The 23,012-nt window shown below is 43.6% G+C and overlaps 1 protein-coding gene across 5 annotated transcripts in view; it reads right to left on the bottom strand.

Annotated features, from left to right (window-relative positions):
• The window catches only part of LOC105492967 (uridine-cytidine kinase 2), an 85,391-nt gene that overhangs the window by 59,780 nt on the left and 2,599 nt on the right, over positions 1–23,012 (bottom strand). The window contains exons 1-2 of one of the 5 annotated variants that reach the window (XM_071074917.1): positions 9,986–10,502; positions 5,990–6,221 (exon numbers count right to left, since the gene is read on the bottom strand). The exons of 1 other annotated variant lie outside the window; for it this stretch is intronic. In XM_071074917.1, coding sequence (XP_070931018.1) covers positions 5,990–5,998 — 9 coding nt within the window. In that variant the 5' untranslated portion in view covers positions 5,999–6,221; positions 9,986–10,502. Of the gene's footprint in view, positions 1–5,989; positions 6,385–9,985; positions 10,505–20,695; positions 21,958–23,012 lie in introns of those variants that run through there. 3 more of the 5 variants (XM_071074903.1, XM_011760360.3, XM_071074920.1) reach the window with 3 other exon arrangements.

Raw genomic sequence — 23,012 nt, 5'->3', positions numbered from 1 at the left:
CTATGCTCTCAGAAAGTCTCAACAGGCATTCGGACTCACAATCTGAACCCCAAAATGAGAGGAGGTAGGAATGGCACCTAAACTTTCTCAGACTTCCCAAAGAGCATGGAATTCTGACTACACAGATCTAGTTGAAAGAACTGGTGAACGTTCAGCATCCAAGAATCTAAAACTGTTAAGAAAGAAATTTTGAAAGATGAGGTCTTTACATTCTAGTAACAAAATACAGCTGCTCCCATGAGTGGACATTCCAAAAGCCCTTGAGTGTCTACCCAGATCTTTATACTTAGGGTAAGTTAAGAGTTCTAGGGAAGAAACTCACTTGTCTCCAGTTGTGAAATACTCAAGAAGGGAAGATAGAATTACAGCACAGAGATAAGAATGAAAAAGATGCAGGATAGCAATAGTGCCTAAACCTGGTAATACTAGGGGCCCGAAACAAATACTTTTCATCATTTTCTTTTCTTTTTTTTTTTTTTGAGACAGAGTCTCGCTCTGTCGCCCAGGCTGGAGTGCAGTGGCCAGATCTCAGCTCACTGCAAGCTCCGCCTCCCGGGTTCACGCCATTCTCCTGCCTCAACCTTCCGAGTAACTGGGACTACAGGCGCCCGACACCGCGCCCAGCTAGTTTTTTGTATTTTTTAGTAGAGACGGGGTTTCACCGTGTTAGCCGGGATGGTCTCGATCTCCTGACTTCGTGATCCGCCCGTCTCGGCCTCCCAAAGTGCTGGGATTACAGGCTTGAGCCACCGCGCCCAGCCACTTTTCATCATTTTCATGGGTCAGAAGGCATCAAAGGATGGAAAGTGTAAAGAGGAGGAACACTCTATGAAATACATTCTGGCTAAGGATGACATTCAGTGAGGAAAGCACTGATGTGAAGCAGAACAACTCTGAGGTTTAAAATTCCTTTCTGGGTAAAGATCCTTTCTGGGAAAAGAAAAAAAAAAAAAAAAAAAAAAAGCCTTTCTGCAAACACCTGTTTGGAGAGGGGGTAGGCGAGAGAGAATCCACTAGATTTAGCAGAAAGATATAATACTTGGCCTACTTTTTAAAAAATAAATATTTGGCATATTTGACATGGTTTTTATGGCATTTTTTAAAAATGAAAACAAAAAAATATATCAAATATGCCTGACAAGTGAAGGGCAGGAAATGCAATAGGGAAATATATTTATCCTTTCACTTTGCAAATAAAGGTGGGCATTAAAATCACTGAGGTGATCTGCTCTTCCCAGCACCCAAATTTTCCCCCATCTCTGATTAGATTTGGGAAGGGCCTCATCAGTAGGTTGGGCTCTTTCTGGGGCCTCTCGGCACTAGCCCTAAAGCCTAACAGCAGCCCAATATTAAAACCTGTTCTCTATGACACATATGATTCTGCAAAACTCCACGGGAAGGCGGCCCCTTGGAACTCACACAGAAGAAGGATCAGGCCTTGATATTCACATGACAAGTAATCAAAGGGGCAACTTAGAAGAAAAGAAACCAGAGCCAGGGCACCAAGAGAGGGATAACCTTGGGAACAATAACCTTTAAGGGAAGACCACTCTTTAATAGTTGAGAGATGTTTGACTATCCATTAATCATAATACCCAAGTAGTTTCCAGAGCGCTGTGGCAACACTTCCCATGCCATCTATTTCCCCACGCCGTTTGTCCACATACCCACCCATTCTTTCTCCTTTCTACCCAAATAACAAGCCACCTCCTGTCCCAACTCCAGGAGAAATAACTTATATAAGGAAGGATAGATGAAATGCTAAGAGGTAGGTTAAGAGATGTGTTCTATGGGACTAAATATATGGGTCCCCTGCTCTGGAAGCCTTTTAAAAACCATAAGCACTAATTTACATTCCTACCAACAGTGTAAAAGCATTCCCACTTCTCCGCAGTCTCGCCAGCATCCACTGTCTGCTGACTTTTTAATAATCGCCATTCTGACTGGTGTGAGGTGGTATCTCACTGTGGTTTTGATTTGCATTTCTCTGATGATCAGTGATGTTGAGCTTTTTCTCATGTTTGTTGGCCACATAAATGTCTTCTTTCAAGAAGTGTCTGTTCATATCCTTTCTCCACTTTTTGATGGGGTTGCTTTCTTCTTGTAAATTTGTTTAAGTTCCTTATAAATTCTATGTTAGACCTTTGTCAGATGGGTGGATTGCAAAAATTTTCTCCCATTCTGTAGGCTGCCTGTTCATTCTGATGATAGTTTCTTTTGCTGTGCAGAAGCTCTTTAGTTTAATTAGATCCCACTTATCAATTTTGGCTTTTGTTGTAATTAGTTCAACCATTGTGGAAGACAGTATGGTGATTCTTCAAGGATCTTGAACCAGAAATACCATTTGACCCAGCAATCCCATTACAGTGCATATACCCAAAGGAATATAAATCATTCTACTATAGACACATGTACACATATGTGTAGTGCAGCACTATTTACAATAGCAAAGACCTGGAACCAACCCAGATGCCCATCAATGATAGACTGGATAAAGAAAACGTGTTACATATACACCATGAAATACTATGCAGCCATAAAAAGGAATGAGATAATGTCCTTTGCAGGGACATGGGTGAAGCTGGAAGCCATCATCCTCAGTAAACTAACACAGGAACAGAAATCCATCATCCTCAGTAAACTAACACAGGAACAGAAATCCAAATACCGCGTGTTCTCACTCGTAGGTGCCAAGTTAAACAATGAGAACCCATGGACACAGGGAGGGGAACACACACCAGAGCCTGTTGGGGGTGGGAGGGGAGGGAACTTAGAGGACGAGTCAATAGGTGCAGCAAACCACCATGGCACACGTATACCTATATAACAAACCTGCACATTCTGCACATATATCCTGGTTTTTTTTCTTTTTTTTTTTTAGAAGAAAAAAAATCCATAAGCAGCTTCAAGCCTTGGGCTCTGAGAGGGTAATATTTTAATAAATATTGCAGGGGCGAGGGAGCAGCACGCACAGAGTAGCAACAGTAGCTTTACCAGCTTGACTTTGATTCTTATTAGGCTATAAGGAGGTCTTTCAGAATGTTAAATTAGCCAGACTATCGACACAAGGTACTCATGTTGGGCTGAGGTCACTCCTATGAACCACATCCAGATCCAGGAAAAAAAAACATGGGCACAAAATGAGGGCTTCCAAATAAATTTTCAAAAGAAAATAAGACAAAGGCAAGAAAGAGGCTGAGAATCTGTGTTTGTGGGCGAAGCCAGGAAATAAGGATAAACCACAGAAAGAAAAACTATCATGACAATGCGCCTTTCACAACCGTCTTTCTCACTACTGCTGCCCCTGGGGGCGCATGATCTCAGAGACACCCAGGTGCACTGGACCAGCTCTAAAGATGAGACAGAGATAACAGAAGGAGCAGAATCTCCAGTCTGCCTTCCCGAGATTCACCCTGTGTGACCTGGAAGGGACTTCACAGGCTGATTAGGCTGGGTGCAATGGCTCACGCCTGTAATCCCAGCACTGGGAGAGCAAAGTGGGAGGATTGCTTAAGCCCAGGAGTCCAAGCAACATAGCGAGACCCAATCTCTACAAAAAAAAAATTGAAGGACGGTCGCGGTGGCTTACGCTTGTAATCCCAGCACTTTGGGAGGCCAAGGCGGGCGGATCACGAGGTCAGGAGATCGAGACCATCCTGGCTAAGACAGTGAAACCCCATCTCTACTAAAAATACAAAAAAAAAAAAAAATCAGCCGGGCATGGTGGTGGGCACCTGTAGTCCCAGCGACTTGGGAGGCTGAGGCAGGAGAATGGCGTGAACCCAGGAGGTGGGGCTTGCAGGGAGCCGAGATTGCACCACTGCACTCCAGCCTGAGTGACAGAGCCAGACTCTGTCTCAAAAAAAAAAAAAAAAATTTTTTTTAAATTAGTCACATGTGGTGGCATGTGCAACTGCAGGCCCAGCTACTTGGGAGGTTGAGGCAGGAGGATGGTTTCAGCCCAGGAGTTCAAGGCTGCAGAGAGCTGTGATCACGCCACTGCACTCCACCCTGAGCAACAGAGCGAGACCTTGTCTCTAAGAAAAATTTAAAAATTAAAAAATAAGGCTAGGTGCGGTGGCTCACGCCTAAAATCCCAGGACTTTGAGAGGCTGAGGCAGATGGATCACCTGAGATCGGGAGTTTGAGACCAGCCTGACCAACATGGAGAAACCCCATCTCTACTTAAAATACAAAATTAGCCAGGTGTGGTGGCGCATGCCTGTAATCCCAGCTTCTCAGGAGGCTGAGGCAGGAGAATCGCTTGAACCCAGGAGGTGGAGGTTGTGGTGAGCCAAGATCGCAACACGCACTCCAGCCTGGGCAACAAGAGCAAAATTCTGTCTCAAAATAAATAAAAATTAAAAAAAAATTTTTTAAATGAACAAAGGCTGTTTAGTTCAGTCTCCTCAACTGAGATCTAAGGAAGGTGTCTTCTCTGGGACATCTAGTGATCTCAGGTTCTTCTCACTATTTCATACCATTTCTGGGTCACTCCAGTCCAAACTCTTACCTGTTAATCCAGTCACTCTCTGAGTAACAGGTGTTATTAACTACATCTAATTTACAGAGAAGATGACTTGCCTGCAGCTACTCAGCAAAACCTGTTTAAGAGCTGGGTGAAAAATGCGGAGTCAGGCACCACACCAAGAACAGAAAGGAAAACTACCTTGAGCAAGAAAACCCTCTGCTACTCATTCCAAGAGACAGATTTTTCCTGTCTAAAACGAGCTTTTCCATTTTCACAGGTTTTCCAGATTCCCTCACTACAATCGCTCTCCAAAATTGGTTCCTAACTCCCAACACAAAAAGTTTAGAGCCAAAAATGGAAAAAGGAACTCCGTTTTAAGCAGAAATTTCATGTTTCTCTATGCAGGCTGGAAGCTGGCATTGTGTAAAACTATAATTGGTGCCCTAGCACTGGCTTCCTCAGGAGAAAAGGGCTTGGCCTTCCTCATCTCACTTCACCTCTGGCCCACTGCCCTGCCCACCATCCCTCTCAATCTTAAGAGGCCAGAATACCCTAGACCAGGCTGGCTTCAGGACAGTTTCATTAACTACAGCCCCACAGAGAAATCTGCTTTGGTCCCGAGTCCACTCTTTCCCAGATCAGAGCCCACGGCTGTGCCAAGCACTACGCAGAGACAATGTTTTGCTTCTCGGTCAGGTTCTCAGAGCAGAAGCTCTCCACCACCTGACCACCTCCATCTGGTTTGGTGGTAAACACCTGACATCCACAAAACCACAACTCCCCCCTCTATCCTTATGCTCTGCCCCTTCCCCCACTCTGGGTAGACTGTACCAAGGAAAACTGTATCAATACTGACATGCCAACTATCAGATCAGCCTAATCCTTTTGTTGAGTGCACTTTCAAGAAACCTCTGCTCTTCCCTACTATCTTTTTTTAAAAATGGGGTTTCACTTTGTTGCCCAAGCTGGTCTCAAACTCCAGGCCTCAAGCAACCCTCTCACCTCAGCCTCCCAAACTGGGATTACAGGCCTGAGCCACCGCACCCAGCTCCACCATTCTTACTTTTCATAATCATGTTAATTTGCCTTTTCCCACATCTGGCTCATTTTGTACCAAATCCAACTAGGTTGTCCCATCTGAGTGCTTTCCTATGACCCACCACGTTTTCTGAAATATGGTGGGCTTATTTCTATGGGTAGAAAGCCTTAGCTAAGATGACAACCTAAGAAGAATAAACACATGAAAGGCAGATAGTATCAAAAGCTGACACAGATAAGAGGTCATCTATTTCTACTCCAAACTCCTCATCTATGGATGTAAAGCTCAGGTGTTTTTTTTTGGTGTGTGTGTTTTGGTTTTTTGGTTTTTTTTTTGGAGACAAGAGTCTCGCTCTGTCATCCAGGCCGGAGTGCAGTGGCACGATCTCAGCTCACTACAACCTCCGCCTCAGCGGATTCAAGCGATTCTCCTGCCTCAGCCTCCCAAGTAGCTGGGACTACAGATACACGTCAACATACCCGGCTCATTTTTGTATTTTTAGTAGAGATGGGTTTTCACCATGTTGGCCAGGCTGGTCTCAAACTCCTGGCCTCAAGCAGTCCTCCTGCACTGGCCTCCCAAAGTGCTAGGATTACAGGCGTGAGCCACCACGCCCAGCAAAAGCTCAATGTTTCTTCAAGAAGTTCAACCTCCACCAATACTTTCTGAGTCCAGACTGCTTGTACAAACCAATAAGGTAAAATTGAGTATCTGAGGAGAAAAATGAGCAAGTCATAAAATAAACCTAAATAAGCTACAACCACATGACAACCTTTAACTTCACTCATAATTAAAATCAACAAACAATATTTCCCCCAACTTTTTCAACTCAGATTAGCAGTTAAATGTTCATATGATCATTATGTTAACACTAAATGTCTATTTAACCAAAACTTGATATAATTGCGTCAGAAGATGAAGAAAAGTGTAGGGAAGCAGGAGGTGTCACTTAAAACCTTATCTTCGGCCGGGTGCAGTGGCTCAAGGCTGTAAATCCTAGCACTTTGGGAGGCCAAAGTAGGCGGATCACTTGAGGTTAGGAGTTCGAGAGCAGCCTGGTCAACATGGTGAAACTCTGAACCCAGGAGGCAGAGATAGTGGGCCAAGAGTACGCCACTGCACTCCAGCCTGGGTGACAGAGCAAGACTCAGTCTCAAAAAACAAACAAACAAAAAAACCCTAATCTTCAAGCTGGGAATGGTGGCATATGCCTGTAGCCCTATCTACTCTGAAGGATGAGGCAGGAGGAGTGCTTGAGGCCAGGAGTTCAAGGATGCACTATGATGATGTCTGTGAATAGCCACTGCACTCCAGCCTGGGCAACACAGTGAGATTCTGTCTCTAGAAAAAACTAAAAACCTGATCTGATCTTCTAAAAGAGAAAGTCAATAAAGAGGCTTAACATAGTCGAGGTTGAGGGGGTGATGCAAATTAAGAAAATGTAATTTTTTCAAATTTGGAGATAAAAGAAATAGCTAGAGGATTTAAAAGTGGTTGTTTCTAAAACATGGGATGGGGTAAAGAAGGAAGGACTACTGATTTTTGGTTACAGGCCTTTCTAGGTATCATTATTGTTATCAATACCATCACCATCAAAAGAGATAATTATTGCCTGTTTTCCATATACCAGAAAACATTTCAATTGCCTTTTCCATATTATTTATTATTGTATGTAATCTTTACAATCCTCACAATATGGGCAGGTACTACTTTGGTACCCATTTTATTGATGAGGAAAACTGACACACAGCAAGTAACTTTGCCCAAGATCATTTCACTAGGAAGTGGCAGCACTTAGACGGTGTGATTTGTCTTTTTATACCATATACTTTTTTTTTTTAACTCTTACCAAAGTAATAATTTATATGTTAAATTTTTAACAATATACAAGTACACATACACTTCACAGCAGCAGCATCTGAAAATAAAAATGGCCAGTTAAATAAGGGTGTGAGCTATCTCCACTCTACATGATACAAAGCTCACAAGGGGACAAAGGCAGTCATGACATTGCTGTCATACGACAACATGAGATTTAATCTGAACAGGTGCCCCCATATACAGGCTGAGCCCATACATCCACCTGATGAGTACGAACCCCTGTTCTTCACTGAGGAACAGTCCAAACTGCCCTCTCTCATTTTATTCCCACTGGTATAATTTTCTGGGAATAGGAATAAAAAGGAAAAACACGTTCTAATTCCTAAATCAAGTCAGCTTCCAGGATCCTTGTTGCCAACTTGACAAAGAATACACCTATATCAAAAAGGATCCGTGCTTATCCTCAACCTGGGATCTGGCATGAAACACTCTCCCCAGTGAAATGTGAAATGCACACTTAACAAAACTCTATGTGTAGTTTCATAAGATAGATAGCCCTTCTGAAGCCTATCCATGGATCCCAGGCTAATCTAAAAACTCTTGCCCCACAGGTAAACTGTCTGCTACCATCAGAGGGAAACAGAAGGAAAGATAAGACTTGACCAGCTTTCAGATATTTTGTTTTGTTTTGTTTTTTTAAAAAGGGCAGTCTCTTTTTCCTTATCAGCACAGTTATAGAAACTAGGAAAAGACCACAGTCAAAATCCCATACCCATAGGAATTCAATACCTGTAGGAATCTAGGGACATTAAATAAATTTTAAATTGTTGTGTGTCTTTAGAGACAAAGTCTCACCCTACTGCCAATGTTGGAGCACAGTGGCACAATCATAGCTCACTCTAACCTCAAACTACTGGGCTCAAGTGATCCTCCCACCTCAGTCTCTAGAGTGGCTAGCTAGGCTACAGGTGCCACACTCAGCTAATTTTTTTACTTTCTTTCTTAATTTTCTGTAGAGACAAGGTCTCACTGTGTTGCTCAAGCTGGTCTGGAACTCCTGGGCTCAAGTGATCATCCCACCTCGGCCTCCCAAAGCACTGGAATTACAAGCATAAGCCACTGCACCTGGTCAACTTTCTTTGCAGGGCATGACATCCAGTGAGAAAGCACAGAATGCTGGGTGCAGTGGCTCACACTTGTAACCCCAACACTTTCGGAGGCCAAGGCGGGAGGATCACTGGAGTGTAGAGTTCAAGATCAGCCAGGGCAAAAAAGTGACACTCCATCTCTAAAAAGAATTTTAAAATTAGCTGGGCATGGTGGCACACTCCTATAGTACCAGCTACTCAGGAGGCAGCGGCAGGAGGATTGTTTGGGTCCAGCAAGTTGAAGCTGCAGTGAGCAGTGATCATGCCACTGTACTCCATCCTGGGCAACAGAGCGAGACCCTGTCCCAACCAATCAATCAATGAACAAACAAACAGAAAACAGCAGCTGCCATCTGCAGGAGCACCCCTTTCCCCAAAATACTGCTGATGAGACTTAAATATTTCCCAGATCGCAAGGAGACTGATATTCAGCTGATGTAAAACAACTCAGATCCAGTTAATTGTTACAAAGCTAAAATAATGTCACATCTCAAGGGACATGCTCTCCAAAGAATTGTGAAGAAAAAAAGTCTGTTTCCCAAGAGAGGTAACATTCATTTTATAAGTACTTCATCTGTGCATAAATATATATTTGTAATTGAAAAGGAAAAGCTGGCCGGGCGCGGTGGCTCAAGCCTGTAATCCCAGCACTTTGGGAGGCCGAGACGGGCGGATCACGAGGTCACGAGATCGAGACCATCCTGGCTAACACGGTGAAACCCCGTCTCTACTAAAAAATACAAAAAACTAGCCGGGCGAGGTGGCGGGCGCCTGTAGTCCCAGCTACTCGGGAGGCTGAGGCAGGAGAATGGTCTAAACCCGGGAGGCGGAGCTTGCAGTGAGCTGAGATCCGGCCACTGCACCCCAGCCTGGGCGACAGAGCAAGACTCTGTCTCAAAAAAAAAAAAAAAAAAAAAAAAAGAAAAGGAAAAGCTTTATGAGGAAAACAAATTATAGCAACTAACCTCTGAGGAAGAGTGGGCCAAGAAGATACAGAAAAAACACCAAAGTGCCTTTCCTACCCTCTACTGTGCAGAGAATATTCCACCTCTGGTCACCAAAATGTGTGGGGATTTCTCCCCACCAGCAACCAACCAGTTCACCAGCAGACACCAGCTGGGTGTCCTGTAATTCAATTCTGACACGATCTACCTAGACAGAGCGCCAGATCCCACAGGCTGAGGGCTCAGTCCCCAAGACTGCCCCGTACTTCAGATGCCAATGGCAGGTCCCAGGTTGTGACTTGTGCTTCTGACAGAGGCTTTTAAATCAGGGTTCTCATGACCCCTCCTTAGGCTCGATTAATTTGCTAGCGTGGCTCACTGAGCTCAAAGAAATACTTATGTTTACCCATTTATTATAAAGGGAACAATTTATAATTTATTATAAAGATTACAAAGGAAACAGAGGAACAGCCAGATTAAAAAGACGCAAAGGGCGAGGCATGTGGGAAGGGCACAAAGCTTCCACACCCTCTCGAGGCAGTCACCCTCCAGGAACTCCCACCTGTTCTGCTATCTGGATGCTCATTCAAAAACTGTCCTTTTGGGGTTTTCTGAAAACTTCATTATATACGCATCATTGATCACAATGCTGCCATTAGTCATCAGCTCGACCTTTAGCCCCCCTCTCCCTCTCACCTCCCCAGAGGTCAGGGGCATGGAACTGAAAGTTCTAACACCGTAATCACATAGCTGGTTCCCCTGGCAACCAGCCACCATCCTGGCTATCTAGGAGCCCACCACAGTTATCTTGTTAGAACAAAAGATGCTCCTATCACCTGGGAAATTCTAAGGGATTTAGGAGCTGTTATCACCCAGGAAATTACAAAGGTTTTGGGGGCTGTCAGGAACACATTAGAACAAGAGGTTCTCCTAATGCCCCTATCCACAAGGGTTTTAGGAGCTTTGTGCCAGGAATGAGACCAAATACGTATTTCTTATTATATCACAGTACCACAGGTGCTGAAGGATTTTATTTTTACTTCTTACTTGGAATACCTCGTGTTCATCCACACTGAATGTCAACTATGAGGAGGGAGCCATTCTAGGTGCAGGCACTGCAGGAGAAGGCATATGTGCCCTTTCAGGCTTGCATTGAGATTCAATGGAGCAGAGTAGGTTTTTTGGACTCCGAAGCCAGGAGTTTAAATGCCAGCCCCACCTGGCACTCTGCTATGGCACAGTGGGTACTTAACGCCTTGGGGCTGCAGTCTTCCTGTGTTGAAATTGGGGATAATTAGAGTACCTTACCTGAAGGGGCTGTGAGAGGAAATAAAGGCATTAATACAAATAAAACACTTACAATAGCACTTAGTATATAGTTAGTGCTCAGGAAGTATTAGCTGTTACCAAAAGAAATACACTGAAAAGAGATAAACAATAAACACATGCAAAATTATTTCAAATGATATCAGTGATATAAGAAAAAAATAAGGCAGTGGAATCAAGAGTTGCAGTAGGCACTCCACTAGTATTAAATCAACATTTTACAAGAACATATGTTACTTCTGATTAAGAATAAAAAGTGGCAAAACATGATAAAGGTTGTTCTCCTCTTTTTTAGATAGGGTCTCTCCATCTGTCACCCTCAAACTCCTGGGCTCCACAGATCCTCCTATCTCAGCCTCCTCAGTAGCTCGTATTATAGGTGCATGCCACCACACCTGGCTAATCAGTTATTTTTTGTAGAGATGGGGGTTCTACTCTGCTGCCAGGCTGGTCTCCAACTCCCAACCTCAAGTAATCCTCCCACCTTGACCTCCCAAAGTGCTGGGATTACAGGCGTTGAGTCACCAAGCCCAACCAAAAGTTGTCCTTTCTAGTAAGTTAAAAGCCTGTACCATCCCTCAAAAAATCTGTGGCTAACGACTTCTTGAAACTCAGTCATGTCCCTAATTTTTGCTATAAATGTAGCATTCATTTAAAGATGACTTTTTTCCCAAAACTATACATGTGAAATTAAGTTTTCAAATCTTAAATTCTGATATGAGAATGAGAAACAAAAAAGACCCAGATGAACTCCCAGGTAAACCAATCTCACAATCGTGGTTTCAAAAAGACTTGAATACATTCACTCAAGTATGTGTGAGCAGCTACAATATTCTAGGCACAACGGACAGAGATAAAGACAGTGACCCTAAACTCAGTCTACTGAGAAGAGAAAAGCATGGGGTGTTAGAGAAAGAAAAACACAGGATGCAAACCTCAATTCAGACTGCAGTGAACTGACAGAACACTTCCTAGGGGAAGTGACAGGTGAAGAGGTGTTTGAAGGATGAGTAAAAGTGACCACACAAAAGAGGCACATCAGAAGCAGCAGCATCAACACGTGCAGTAGTCTGGAGGTGAGCTCTCAAGAGCTGGGAACTGGAAGTGCTGACAACTCAGGGTGGGGGAGGACCGATATGGCAAGAAGGGAGTGACAGGAAGCATGGCTAGAAGGACTAAGCCTCCTGTGGCTTAGCAGGAAGAAAAGGATGACGGCAAGACTGAAGGCAAAGAAGAGCTACTGAAGAATGTACAGGAAGGACAGGCAGCATCGGAGATGCATTTTTAAAAGATCACTCCAGCAGCAATGTAGAGAACGTTTTGGAGGTGGTCCAGATTGGCAGCTGGGAAATCAGTCAGTGGAGAGTCATTCAGGCAGGAAATATGGATGCGGATTGGGAGGAGAAATTATTTCAAGAGAAATTAAGAAAGGAAGACTGACTGCACCAGGAGACGGGATGGATGTGGGAGAATGTGGAAGTGCAGGAGTGACAGAGATGACTGTAAGGTTTCTGTCTTGTGCATCTGTGTGGAGAGAAAATACAGGTAGAGCAGCAGGTCTGTGGCTGGGAACAGGAGGAGGCAGGGTATTGTCAGGAGTCTCATTCTGGATAAACGCTGGTTAAGAACATGATGTGGAAATGCCCAGTGACAGCTGAATAAATGAGAAAGAAACCCAGGAAAGGACTCAAGGCAGGAAACAGCCAATCTTCAAATCACTGACAAATGGAGAATACAGAATAGGGAGGGGGAAAAACCAGTGAACCAAGAAGGGGATTCTGAGGCATGACACAGCCATAAGCAGAAAAGGGCCCAGGGATGACTGAGAAAAATGGTGAGAGTGAAGAAAGCCAACCAGCCAAGAGCAGTGAAACCAAGAAAAGTTTCCCAGAGGACAAGGGCACTGTCAAGTGTTACAGAAAGTCAAGGCAAAGAATCTACAGCTTGAACGGGATTTACAGACTAGGTGATTACTGGTGACTTTAGCAAGAAAAGCTGTAGCACAGTCATTAACACTTTCTGACTCCTCTCGACCTGTGACAGCACTTAATCGCTGGAGCATTTACTTGGCATTTAGCACACTTTCAACAATCACACTGAAGCCCTCCTGTGCACCAGACTGGGGACACAAGAGGAATAACTGACACTCCAGGATCCTGGAATCTGGAAGTCAGGTGTAAACAGCCAACCATGACACAAGAGAATGACTGCTACAGGAAACCAGTAAAGGGAGTATTACTTAATGCAGTTTGGCAGACGCTTAAACACCTACCATGACACTGGGCACTGGATTAACACAGATGAGTCAGACCTAAACATACAAGCTCCCTGAGGTCAGGGCCTTTCTCTAATGCACTGCTGTGTTCCCAGCACCTCACAAGTGTCTGACACACTGTAAGTAATCAACACATATTTACTGAATGAATGGCTGAATGAACAAAGACATGGACCTTTTCTTTCAGGAGCAGGAAGGGGTGGATGCTTCAAAAACTGCAATTTGTGATCTGGATTAAAGAAGCAATAAGGGCCAGGCGCGGCGGCTCACGCCTGCAATCCCAGCACTTTGGGAGGCTGAGGTGGGTAGATCACCTGAGGTCTGGAGTTCGAGAGCAGCCTGGCCAACATGGTGAAACCCCATCTCTACCAAAAATACAAAAATTAGCTGGGTGTGGTGGCAGGCACCTGTAATCCCAGCTATTTGGGAGGCTGAGGCAGGAGAACTGCTTGAACCCGGCAGAGGCTGCAGTGGGCCAAGATCGCACCACACTCCAGGCTGGACAACACAGCAGGACTCCGTCTGGGGCAGGGGTAGGGAGGGAAGGTTGGCCAATGAGCCTGTTCTGACAGCACGTCTGCACAGAACATGAATCACGGTACTGGCAAGTGACCGGCCCGCTGCAGAAGCATATACCTCTACATACATTTTATCGTTTAACCCCAACACCTCTCCAAACCAGACATCATCTCCTTTTCACAGATGGAGGAATAGGTTCAGAAGAAACAGATTAGAAGTGGCCAAGCAGGGGCCAGGCGCGGTGGCTCAAGCCTGTAATCCCAGCACTTTGGGAGGCCGAGGCGGGTGGATCACGAGCTCAGGAGATCGAGACCATCCTGGCTAACATGATGAAACCCCGTCTCTACTAAAAATATAAAAAAAAAAAACCTAGCCGGGCGAGGTGGCGGGCACCTGTAGTCCCAGCTACTCGGAGGCTGAGGCAGAAGAATGGCATGAACCCGGGAGGCGGAGCTTGCAGTGAGCTGAGATTGCGCCACTGCACTCCAGCCTGGGCGACACAGCGAGACTTCGTCTCAAAAAGAGAGAAAAAAAAAAGAAGTGGCCAAGCAGGAATGTTAACACAAGCCTGGCTGACTCCAAAACCCACGCATGTTCTCCACTCCATCAAGCTTCCTGGGCTTACCTCAAGGAAGCATTTTCTGAACAAACCAGGGATTCTCAATCCTAACCCGAAGTGGAGACATTATAAAGCTTCAATTCTATCACACCAAAAAAACACTTATACTCCACCAAGACTTAGCAAGCAGAGCCTCATGGCAGGCTAGGACTGAGTTCTTCCCAGAATACACATCCAAAACACAAGTTTTTCCACATTAACAACGGATGTCTCCTGACCCCTTCCTCCAGAAACCAAATGGCCAATCTCATGCCCACTTCGGCTTGTGTCCTCCCTCTGTAGTCAGACAAGGAGGGCTCCCTCAGCTTGCATTTCCTTCCTGAAGAGTATTCACTACCTCTCTTTCAAACACTGTGTATCACTCAATATTCTATTCCTTCTGCTCTCAAACGTTTCCTTTCTCTACAAAAGGAGGTAGAGAAAAATGTAGCCACCGACTAACAAAAAAAGCGTATCTTACCTCAATTAAAAGTATTAAGTTAAACAAAATAGGTGACAGTTCTTTAAGAGCATGACAATAAGAATTTAAGGTTAAAAGTTTAAGTTAAAGTCACTCTCTGATTTTTTTTCTTTTTTATTTATTTATTTATTTATTTATTTATTTTTTGAGACGAAGTCTCGCTCTGTCACCCAGGCTGGAGTGCAGTGGCATGATCTCACTGCAACTTCTGCCTCCCTGGTTCAAGTGATTCTCCTGCCTCAGCCTCCCAAGTAGCTGAGATTACAGGCACCCGCCACCATGCCCAGCTAATTTTTGTATTTTTAGTAGAGATGGGATTTTACCACATTGGTCAGGCTGGTCTGGAACTCCTGACCTCAGATGATCTACCCATCCCGGCCTCCCAAAGTGCTGCGATTACATGCATGAGCCACTGCACCCAGCCTGATTTTTTTTTAATGCACCATTAAACAGGCATCTAAGCCATCTAGCATGCACACTTACAAGACCAAGCTCAGTGACTGACAACGTGCCAGCAATCTTATCCAGGTGATGGTACCCCAGAAGGAAATACAAATGTGAACAGCAAAGGGACAACTATCCACATCCCCCAGCAACAGGTTTAATGTTAAAACTAGTATTAGAAGCGGTAACTGAGCAAAGTAATTCATTCTTCAACCATTCAACAGATATTTGAGTGTGTAATGTTTACAATTTTAAATAGTGATCATGAGAAGGAGACACGTGAGCAACACTTGAAGGAGGGAAGGTGGTTAATGACACTGGTATCAAGAGATGCCCTGGCAGAATGAACAGCCCGTGCAAAGGACCCATTTGTAGAGCCCTCCCCATCTTGTTGTAGACTTAATTTACTAGGAGTAAAATGGGAAGCCACTGCAGGGTTGTATCAGAGCAGGGAATTATCCAACTTTCATTTTAACAGGATCACTCTGGCTGTTATGAGAATACAACATGTATACAAAGAAGGAAGAGGGAGATGGGTCAGGAGACAACTGCAATGATGCAACCGACAGATGATGAATGATGACCTGGACCAGGGTAGAAGCAAAGGAGTAGAAAAGTGCTCAGACTGCAGATACGTTGTGAAGGCAGGGCCAACAGGATTTCTTAATGGACTGGATCCAAGTGACTTAGCAATTATGAATGCAAACATGTTTGAAGACTACAGTCCAAAGTCAGCACTCTTACCAGCCATTCGTTGTAAGTTCTCTCTAGACAGTCTGAGACTACAGAAGAAAGAAAGAGTAGTCAAGGATAACCCTGAGGTTTTAGGCCTGAGCAACTAGAAAGATGAAGCTGTCATCAACTGAGATGGTGAAGGTTAAAGATTGAGCATGTTTAAGGGGTGAGATGAGGAGTTCAATACTGGACATGTTGAAATTCCTATGATACACGGAGTTTGGAAAAAAAATACTTAATATTTGGTTATTCAACAAACATTTGAGAACCTCCTCATCCTTCCTGTTTTTGGACATGTGTTACCTTCAGGCAATAGTGAGGTAAAACAAAGTCCCTGATCCTGAGAGCTCAGCCTAAAGATAGACTAAACAAGCAAGGACCACACAGGGCAGGGAAAAAAATTTCTGTAACTGAGGTCTGTTTAGGATGCTTTAGCAACATAGAAGAGGAGGACCCAAAAACAGCAAACAGCAACACCTGCAAAGGTTTGCAAGTGACAGTAAGCATACAGGGTACCAGGACCTTCAGGAAATCTAACCAGTATCCAGTTGAGATGAACATTAGCAAATGGCAGAGGATGTCAGTCTTTCAGAATCCCACCAAAGAAAGCTTATAAATGTCTACCACTTACACAGGTTCAGATTCAAGAAGTACTTTATGTGGCCAGTGGTAACAATCATAGGATACTCAAGGCTAGTTACAGAACTGTGAAAATGCAAGGGCTGTAAGGACCCTCTTCTGTAGATGAATATACAGATACTTAATAAGTAAGTGGCAACAGTGGGCTGGAACACAAGTGCTGTGGTTTGAAAGTGTCGTCTAAAGTTCATGTGTTGAAAACTTGATGCTCAATGTGGCAGTGTTAGGAAGTGGGGCCTGATGGAAGGTGTTTGGATCTTGGAGGCACCACCCTCATGAACTGGATTAATGCCCTTATCATGTGAGCAGATTCGTTATGACAGGGGCGGGTTCCTTACAAAAGGAACCTTGTTTGAACCTCTTGTGCGTGAGGACACGCACTTTCTCTCCTCCCCACCCCCACCCCTTGCCCTTCTGCCTTCCAGGATGGGATGACCATGACACAGCAAAAAGGCCAGGTGTCAGACCCTCAATCTTGGACTCCTTAGCCTCCAGAACTGTGAGAAATACATTTCTGTTCATTATCAGGTATTCTGCTACAGCAGCACAAAACAGACTAAGACACCAAGCTACCTAAATCAGTTGTCTTCAAACTAGGGTACGTGAAAACTCCCCGAGCCAAGTGAAAGCAGGGACACCCTTTCACAATCCGGCTTCTCTCGTTTTACAAAATAAAGGCCCATCACCCCTCCATTCTGAATCCATGCAAAAGGGTGATCTAAAATACTCAAGCTGATACTGGAAGATGAATGACTTAATGATGGAATAACAATTCCTTTTACAGGTCTGGAGGTTTCCAGTTTTCCTGCTTTCTATAAAATTAGAGGAGATGAATGGCAAGCTAGTTGATTCATAAAAATCCACTGTATTTTGACATATAATTTCAAAGGTAAAAACTGAGTCTGATTGACCTTGATAGAACAATATTCTTTCCATTTCCATCTACTTATTTATGTCAACAGGGTTCCTTAAAGCTTAGAGCTATACAAATGAAAAATCTTATTCTAGTATTAAATAGTAATTATCCACAGAATCATCAAATAATTCGGGGTGGAAGGCTCTATCTCATCAAGATGCTTCCTTCAAAAAAAAAAATGTGTAAGATATCCATTTGGTTGTTTTTTTTGTTTGTTTTTTTTGTTTTTTTTTAAGACAGAGTCTTGCTCTTGTCACCCGGGCTGGAGTGCAGTGGCGCAATCTCGGCTCACTGCAACCTCTGCCTCCTAGGTTCAAGCTAGTCTGTTGCCTCAGCCTCCCAAGTAGCTGGGATTACAGGCACCCGACACCACGCCCAGCTAATTTTTGTATTTTTAGTAGAGATGGGGTTTCCCCATGTTGGCCAGGCTGGTCTTAAATTCCTGACCTTAGGTAATCCACCTGCCTCGGCCTCTCAAAAGTGCTGGGATTACAGGCGTGAGCCACCACGCCCGGCGGTATCCATTTGTTTTGGTGAATTTTGTACTAATAAGTACAGTAGTAATGCAATCCAAAAGAAATAAATACTTAGATTCTGAGAACAGGAAATAAAATTTTAATGAATACTTTTGTCACATATGATAGAGTGACAAAATATTTTCAAGCATAAAAAAATGAAATTAAATTAATATTTTGCAGGGGAAGCAGAACTGAAATGATTGAGGAAAAAAGAAAAGTGAACATTTCTGACTCAAATAAGAGCTTGTTCATCTACAGGTTTTAAAATGTATGACAATAGGTCAAATTATTACAGTAGTTAGAACTCATCGGATAATTTAAAAAAATGAAACAATTGTTGTTTTTAAGTGTATATTTACAATATATCAGAAATTACTTCCTTTTCAACTCCTTACTTACAATGAAAAAAACTGATGTCAAAAATATGTGATGGGGCCCAGTACAGTGGCTCATGCCTGTAGTCCCAGCACTTTGGGAGGCCAAGACAGGAGGACTGCTTGAGGCCAGGAGTTCATGCCAACCTGGGCAACATAGTGAGACACAGTCTCTAAAACAATAATAATAATAACTAATTTTAAATATATATATTTTATAACATAAAAACATTTTATAACATACAAAATATATTATATTTTATAACATATAAAAATATATGTATTATATGTGCAAAATGGGATGAAGAATTCTCCAAAATTCTCTTAGTGGTTATGAATGCAAAAATGTCTTTTAGACCATAGTCCAAAATCAGCACTGTTGTCAGCCCATTCTACCACAAGCTTTATCTAGACAGCCTAGGAGACTAGAAGCCTGCGAAAGGCAAAGACAGTACTCATCTCCACTCCCAAGGAAAAGCAATCCCAGAGACACGGAACTTTGGACTTCTACAAGACAGGCAAGGGAAAGCACAGCATGCTAGCTGAGATGACAAAACAGCCCTTGCTCCCTGCTAGTCAGCCAAAAAAAAAGGTAAAAATGTCAGACCAAATAGCATACTTATGGGCTGAATAAGGAAATAAAGAAGCACAACTCTACAACCCACACAAAATTTTTATGTTTCTGCCATGTATGTGTCAGGCAAAATTCTTGCCAAACACTACATATCACAGGAATAAAAAGTACTGCTTGCTGGTCCCCTGTCCCATAGGGTACTGAAGGTCAAGTGTGGGCTTTCACAGAAATACTGACACCTTTCCTATAGTTTCACAGGGAGAAACCAAGTAAAAACAACTGCTTTAAAAAAAAAAAAACAAAAAAAGAAAGAAAAAACTCATCTTATGGAAAGAGTATTGCTCATAGCAAGTTGGCAAAGCAAATTGTTTTCAGAGTTGTTACCTTCTCTCATTGTTCAAAATTCTCAAGCATACATTTAGAACCATTGCCCCCTCATCTAATCAAATTACCGCTTATAAGGCCTGAAAGTCTAATGCTGGAGGGCTTTATATGGTTCTTTATATTTTTCAGGTTATTATATTAAATCGTGTACTAATGGAACTTTTTTTGTTTTTTCTGAGATAGGGTCTCGCTCTGTCGCCCAGGTTGGATTGCAATGGTGGGATTAAGACTCACTCCAGTCTCAACCTCCTAGGGCTCAGGCAATCCTCCCACTTGAGCCTCCCAAGTAGCTAGGACTACAAGATGAACATATTCTAGCTCGTTTTAAAGAAAAGTCATAGCATAATTGGAGGATGGGAACATCATGATTTAGTAAGTACTATAAAATGATAACTTTCCTCTACTTGGATGTTTTTAGGGGTAACTTTTTCAAATATGACAATCATTAAATAAAAATTCAGAAGACTAAACTTAGAACAAAACCTTCAGTCTTGAATGATCACCAAAACTACCACCACCAAGGCCATCCAAGAATCACCAAGTATTAAACAAGATTTTTAAAAACAAAACATCTTTCAATCTTCAGTCACAAATAATATTTTAGTAATAATCGAAAGATTTTATACTATTAAAGAAATTATGTTTCTAAATGTTTCCTTTTTCTTTTTTTATTCCTACTTTGTATGTCATAATTATATATGGGTTATGCTTATATATTTTATATATATGATGAAAAGATCAAATGCTTTCATGACAAATCAGCTTAATGACTGAAATGGTTTAATGGACATGAAAGCATACAGACATATGCATACACACTCGCATATAAAAGCATACCCTCAACCCTTTTTTATTGATTTTAAAATACTGAAATACAAGTCTAAGATTTAGAGACCGTAAGTAGTTCCAACAGCACCACTACCAAGCAAAAAAGGTCAGGTCTTCAGCAGTGAAATTCCCAAAGACAATCTGTCCCCACCGCAGAACCTCATAAAAGTAAGATTTGACAAAGAAATGACATGAAAGCAAATGCTATGTAGTGAACTGGTAGGTGACCACAGACAGAGTGAGCATCAGAAACCATACTTCAAAGACACTCAAGGAACAAAGAAGAAATACAGCCTGAGGAAAGGCAGCAGGAGAGGAACTACTGGAGGCAGCAGGACCCAGGGTTTCTTCATTCTACCAGATATCCTGCTAGGCACGGCTCGGTGAAAAAGCAGGAGTTTCAGGCAGAGCAGACAGCAAGTGCGGACATCCTTGGCTGGGGGAAAGCCTGCCATGCAGAGTGGGTGCCATGCAGAGTGGGTGCCATGCAGAGTGGGTGTGGCTGTACTAGCTAGAGGGGGAAAGGGAAGGAGGTCCCAAGGGCCAGATCACACCAGGCCTTCCCCGCCATGGCAGCAGTTTGAGGTGATGGAAAATACACAATGCCAGCTCTGAGAAAAACAGCAGAAGGAACAAACCAGGCCCACAGTCCCGGGAACACCTGATAGGAGGGTGTGGAATAACGTGATCTGGCTGGATGGGGATGGCGACCGAGGTTCCAGAACAGGGCAGTGGGAGCCGACACGGGTCCAGAGCACATTCTGAAGCACTCCAAAAGCAGATGCTGACTCATGGCCAAGCTGCACTGAGGTGGCAGTCCACACCTCAGAGGGGACGGCATCTCCTCTCGTGTCCTATATTGGTCACACGCAGGCCAACCTCCCTAAAAATACTCACACGAAGAGGCCACTGCTTGTGGAGAAAGTTCAAAACAGATACAGATTTTAAGAAGGAAAAAAAAAAATTGGCCGGGTGCAGAGGCTCACACCTGTAATCTCAGCACTTTGGGAGGCCGAGGCGGATCATGAGGTCAGGAGACCAAGACCAGCCTGGCCAACACGGTGAAACCCCGTCTCTACTAAAAGTACAAAAATTAATCAGACATTGTGGTGGGCACCTGTAATCCCAGCTACTCGGGAGGCTGAGGCAGGAGAATCGCTGGGGTTGCAGTGAGCCAAGATCGCGCCCCTGCACTCCAGCCTGGGTGACAGAGCAAGGCTCTGTCCCAAAAACAAATAAAAAATAAAAAATAAAACCCTAGATCCCAATCCCAGTCCTATCACTAAGTCAAAAGTTCCCCTAACCTCATCTTCCATTGTCATCTACCAGTAGGGAAGACTGGTGCCTGACTTCAAAAGGAATAGATAATCAAATGCTTTAATGATAAAGTGACGTGGTGATAAAAACAGTGGAAGAAATTTAGAAACAGTAAACTGCTAAGGACAGAGACCTTCTCTCATGGTTCCTTAAAATCCTTATTTCCCCTCAATCCCAAGCACTTAAACAGGTTAAGAAAAAGTATTCTCTCACAGAACACATACTCTAATGGAAGAAGCAGTCAACAAATAAGCATAAGCCAAGAAAGATATGGTAAGTCTATGGAAGCAGAAGAAAAAAAAATAATTCTCATTAAGGAAATAGGTAACAGAGCTCCCTCGAGGAAGTATTAACAGAGTTGAGCCTTAAAAAGCCTAAAGGCCATTCCAAAAAGAAGACGACTGAGCAAAATGTTAAGTGAAGGCAGTTCAATAAGATGGTCTGTGTGCATTTGGCTGTATAGAAAAATAAGGTCGGGCATGGTGGCTCATGCATGTAATCCCAACACTTTGGGAGGCCGAGGCAGGCAGATCACCTGAGGTCAGGAGTTCGAGACCAGCCTGGCCAACATGGTGAAACCCCCCACCTCTACTAAAAATACAAAAAAACTAGCCAGGCGTGGTGGCACATGCCTATAATCCCAGCTACTCGGGAGGCTGAGGCAGGAGAATTGCTTGAACCCGGGAGGTGGAGGATGCAGTAAGCCAAGATGGCACCACTGCACTCCAGCCTGAGTGACAGAGTGAGACTCCATCTCAATAAAAAATAAAATAAAAATAAAAACAATAAATAGCCTGGGACCACGTTCAGGGGCCAAGGGGATTTGTACTGTACTGATGTATTTGACCTGTACTGAGCAATGGGGACTTACCCAAGGTTTCCGAAAAGGAAAATGGCACAACCAGAGCTATTCCTAAGGAAGACCATTCTGATGACAGTGTAATGGAACAGATTCAGAGGCTATTTCAGTTGTCCAATGAAGAGGTCACAGGAACAAGGAACAGGCAATAAAAAGGAAACAGAACGATACCTAAAAGTCACAGGTATGTATGCAGGCAAAGAAGTTTAGCCTGGGTATTTTCCCCCCTTTTAGTGTTGTCACTACACCTGTCCTTTAGGGGGAAAAATGAGAATCTGGTTTCATTTGGTTTTGAGATGGGGTCTTGCTACATTGCCCAGTCTGGAGTACAGTGGCACTAAAGCTCACTGCAGCTTCCAAGTCCTAGGCTCAAGCCATCCTCCTGCCTCAGCCTCCTGAGTAGCTGGTGGAACAAACCACCATACATGGCTAATTTTTATTTTTTTTTTTAGAGACAAGGTCTCTCTCTGTTGCCCAGGCTGGTTCTGAAGTCATCCTCCTGTCTTGGCCTCCCAAAGTGCTGGGACTAGAGGTGTGAGCCACTGTACCCAGCCATAATCTTTTTTGGTTTTTGTTTGAGACAGGTCTTGCTCTGTCACCCAGGCTGGCGTGCAGTGGCACAATCACAGCTCACTGCAGCCTCGACCTCCCATGCTCAACCAATCCTCCCACCTCAGCCTCTAAACATGCAACACCGCACCTGGATAATTTTTTTATTTTTGTAGAGAACAAGTCTCACTATGTTGTCCAAGCTGAGAATCTGGTTTTTAACATAGGTCAAAATAACTTTCTCAATCCACCA

Source organism: Macaca nemestrina, chromosome 1 (genome assembly GCF_043159975.1).
Source record: "Macaca nemestrina isolate mMacNem1 chromosome 1, mMacNem.hap1, whole genome shotgun sequence".
Lineage (NCBI taxonomy): Eukaryota > Metazoa > Chordata > Mammalia > Primates > Cercopithecidae > Macaca > Macaca nemestrina.
The sequence above is the reverse complement of the archived record's forward strand: the minus strand, read 5'-3'. Positions and strand labels throughout refer to the sequence as shown.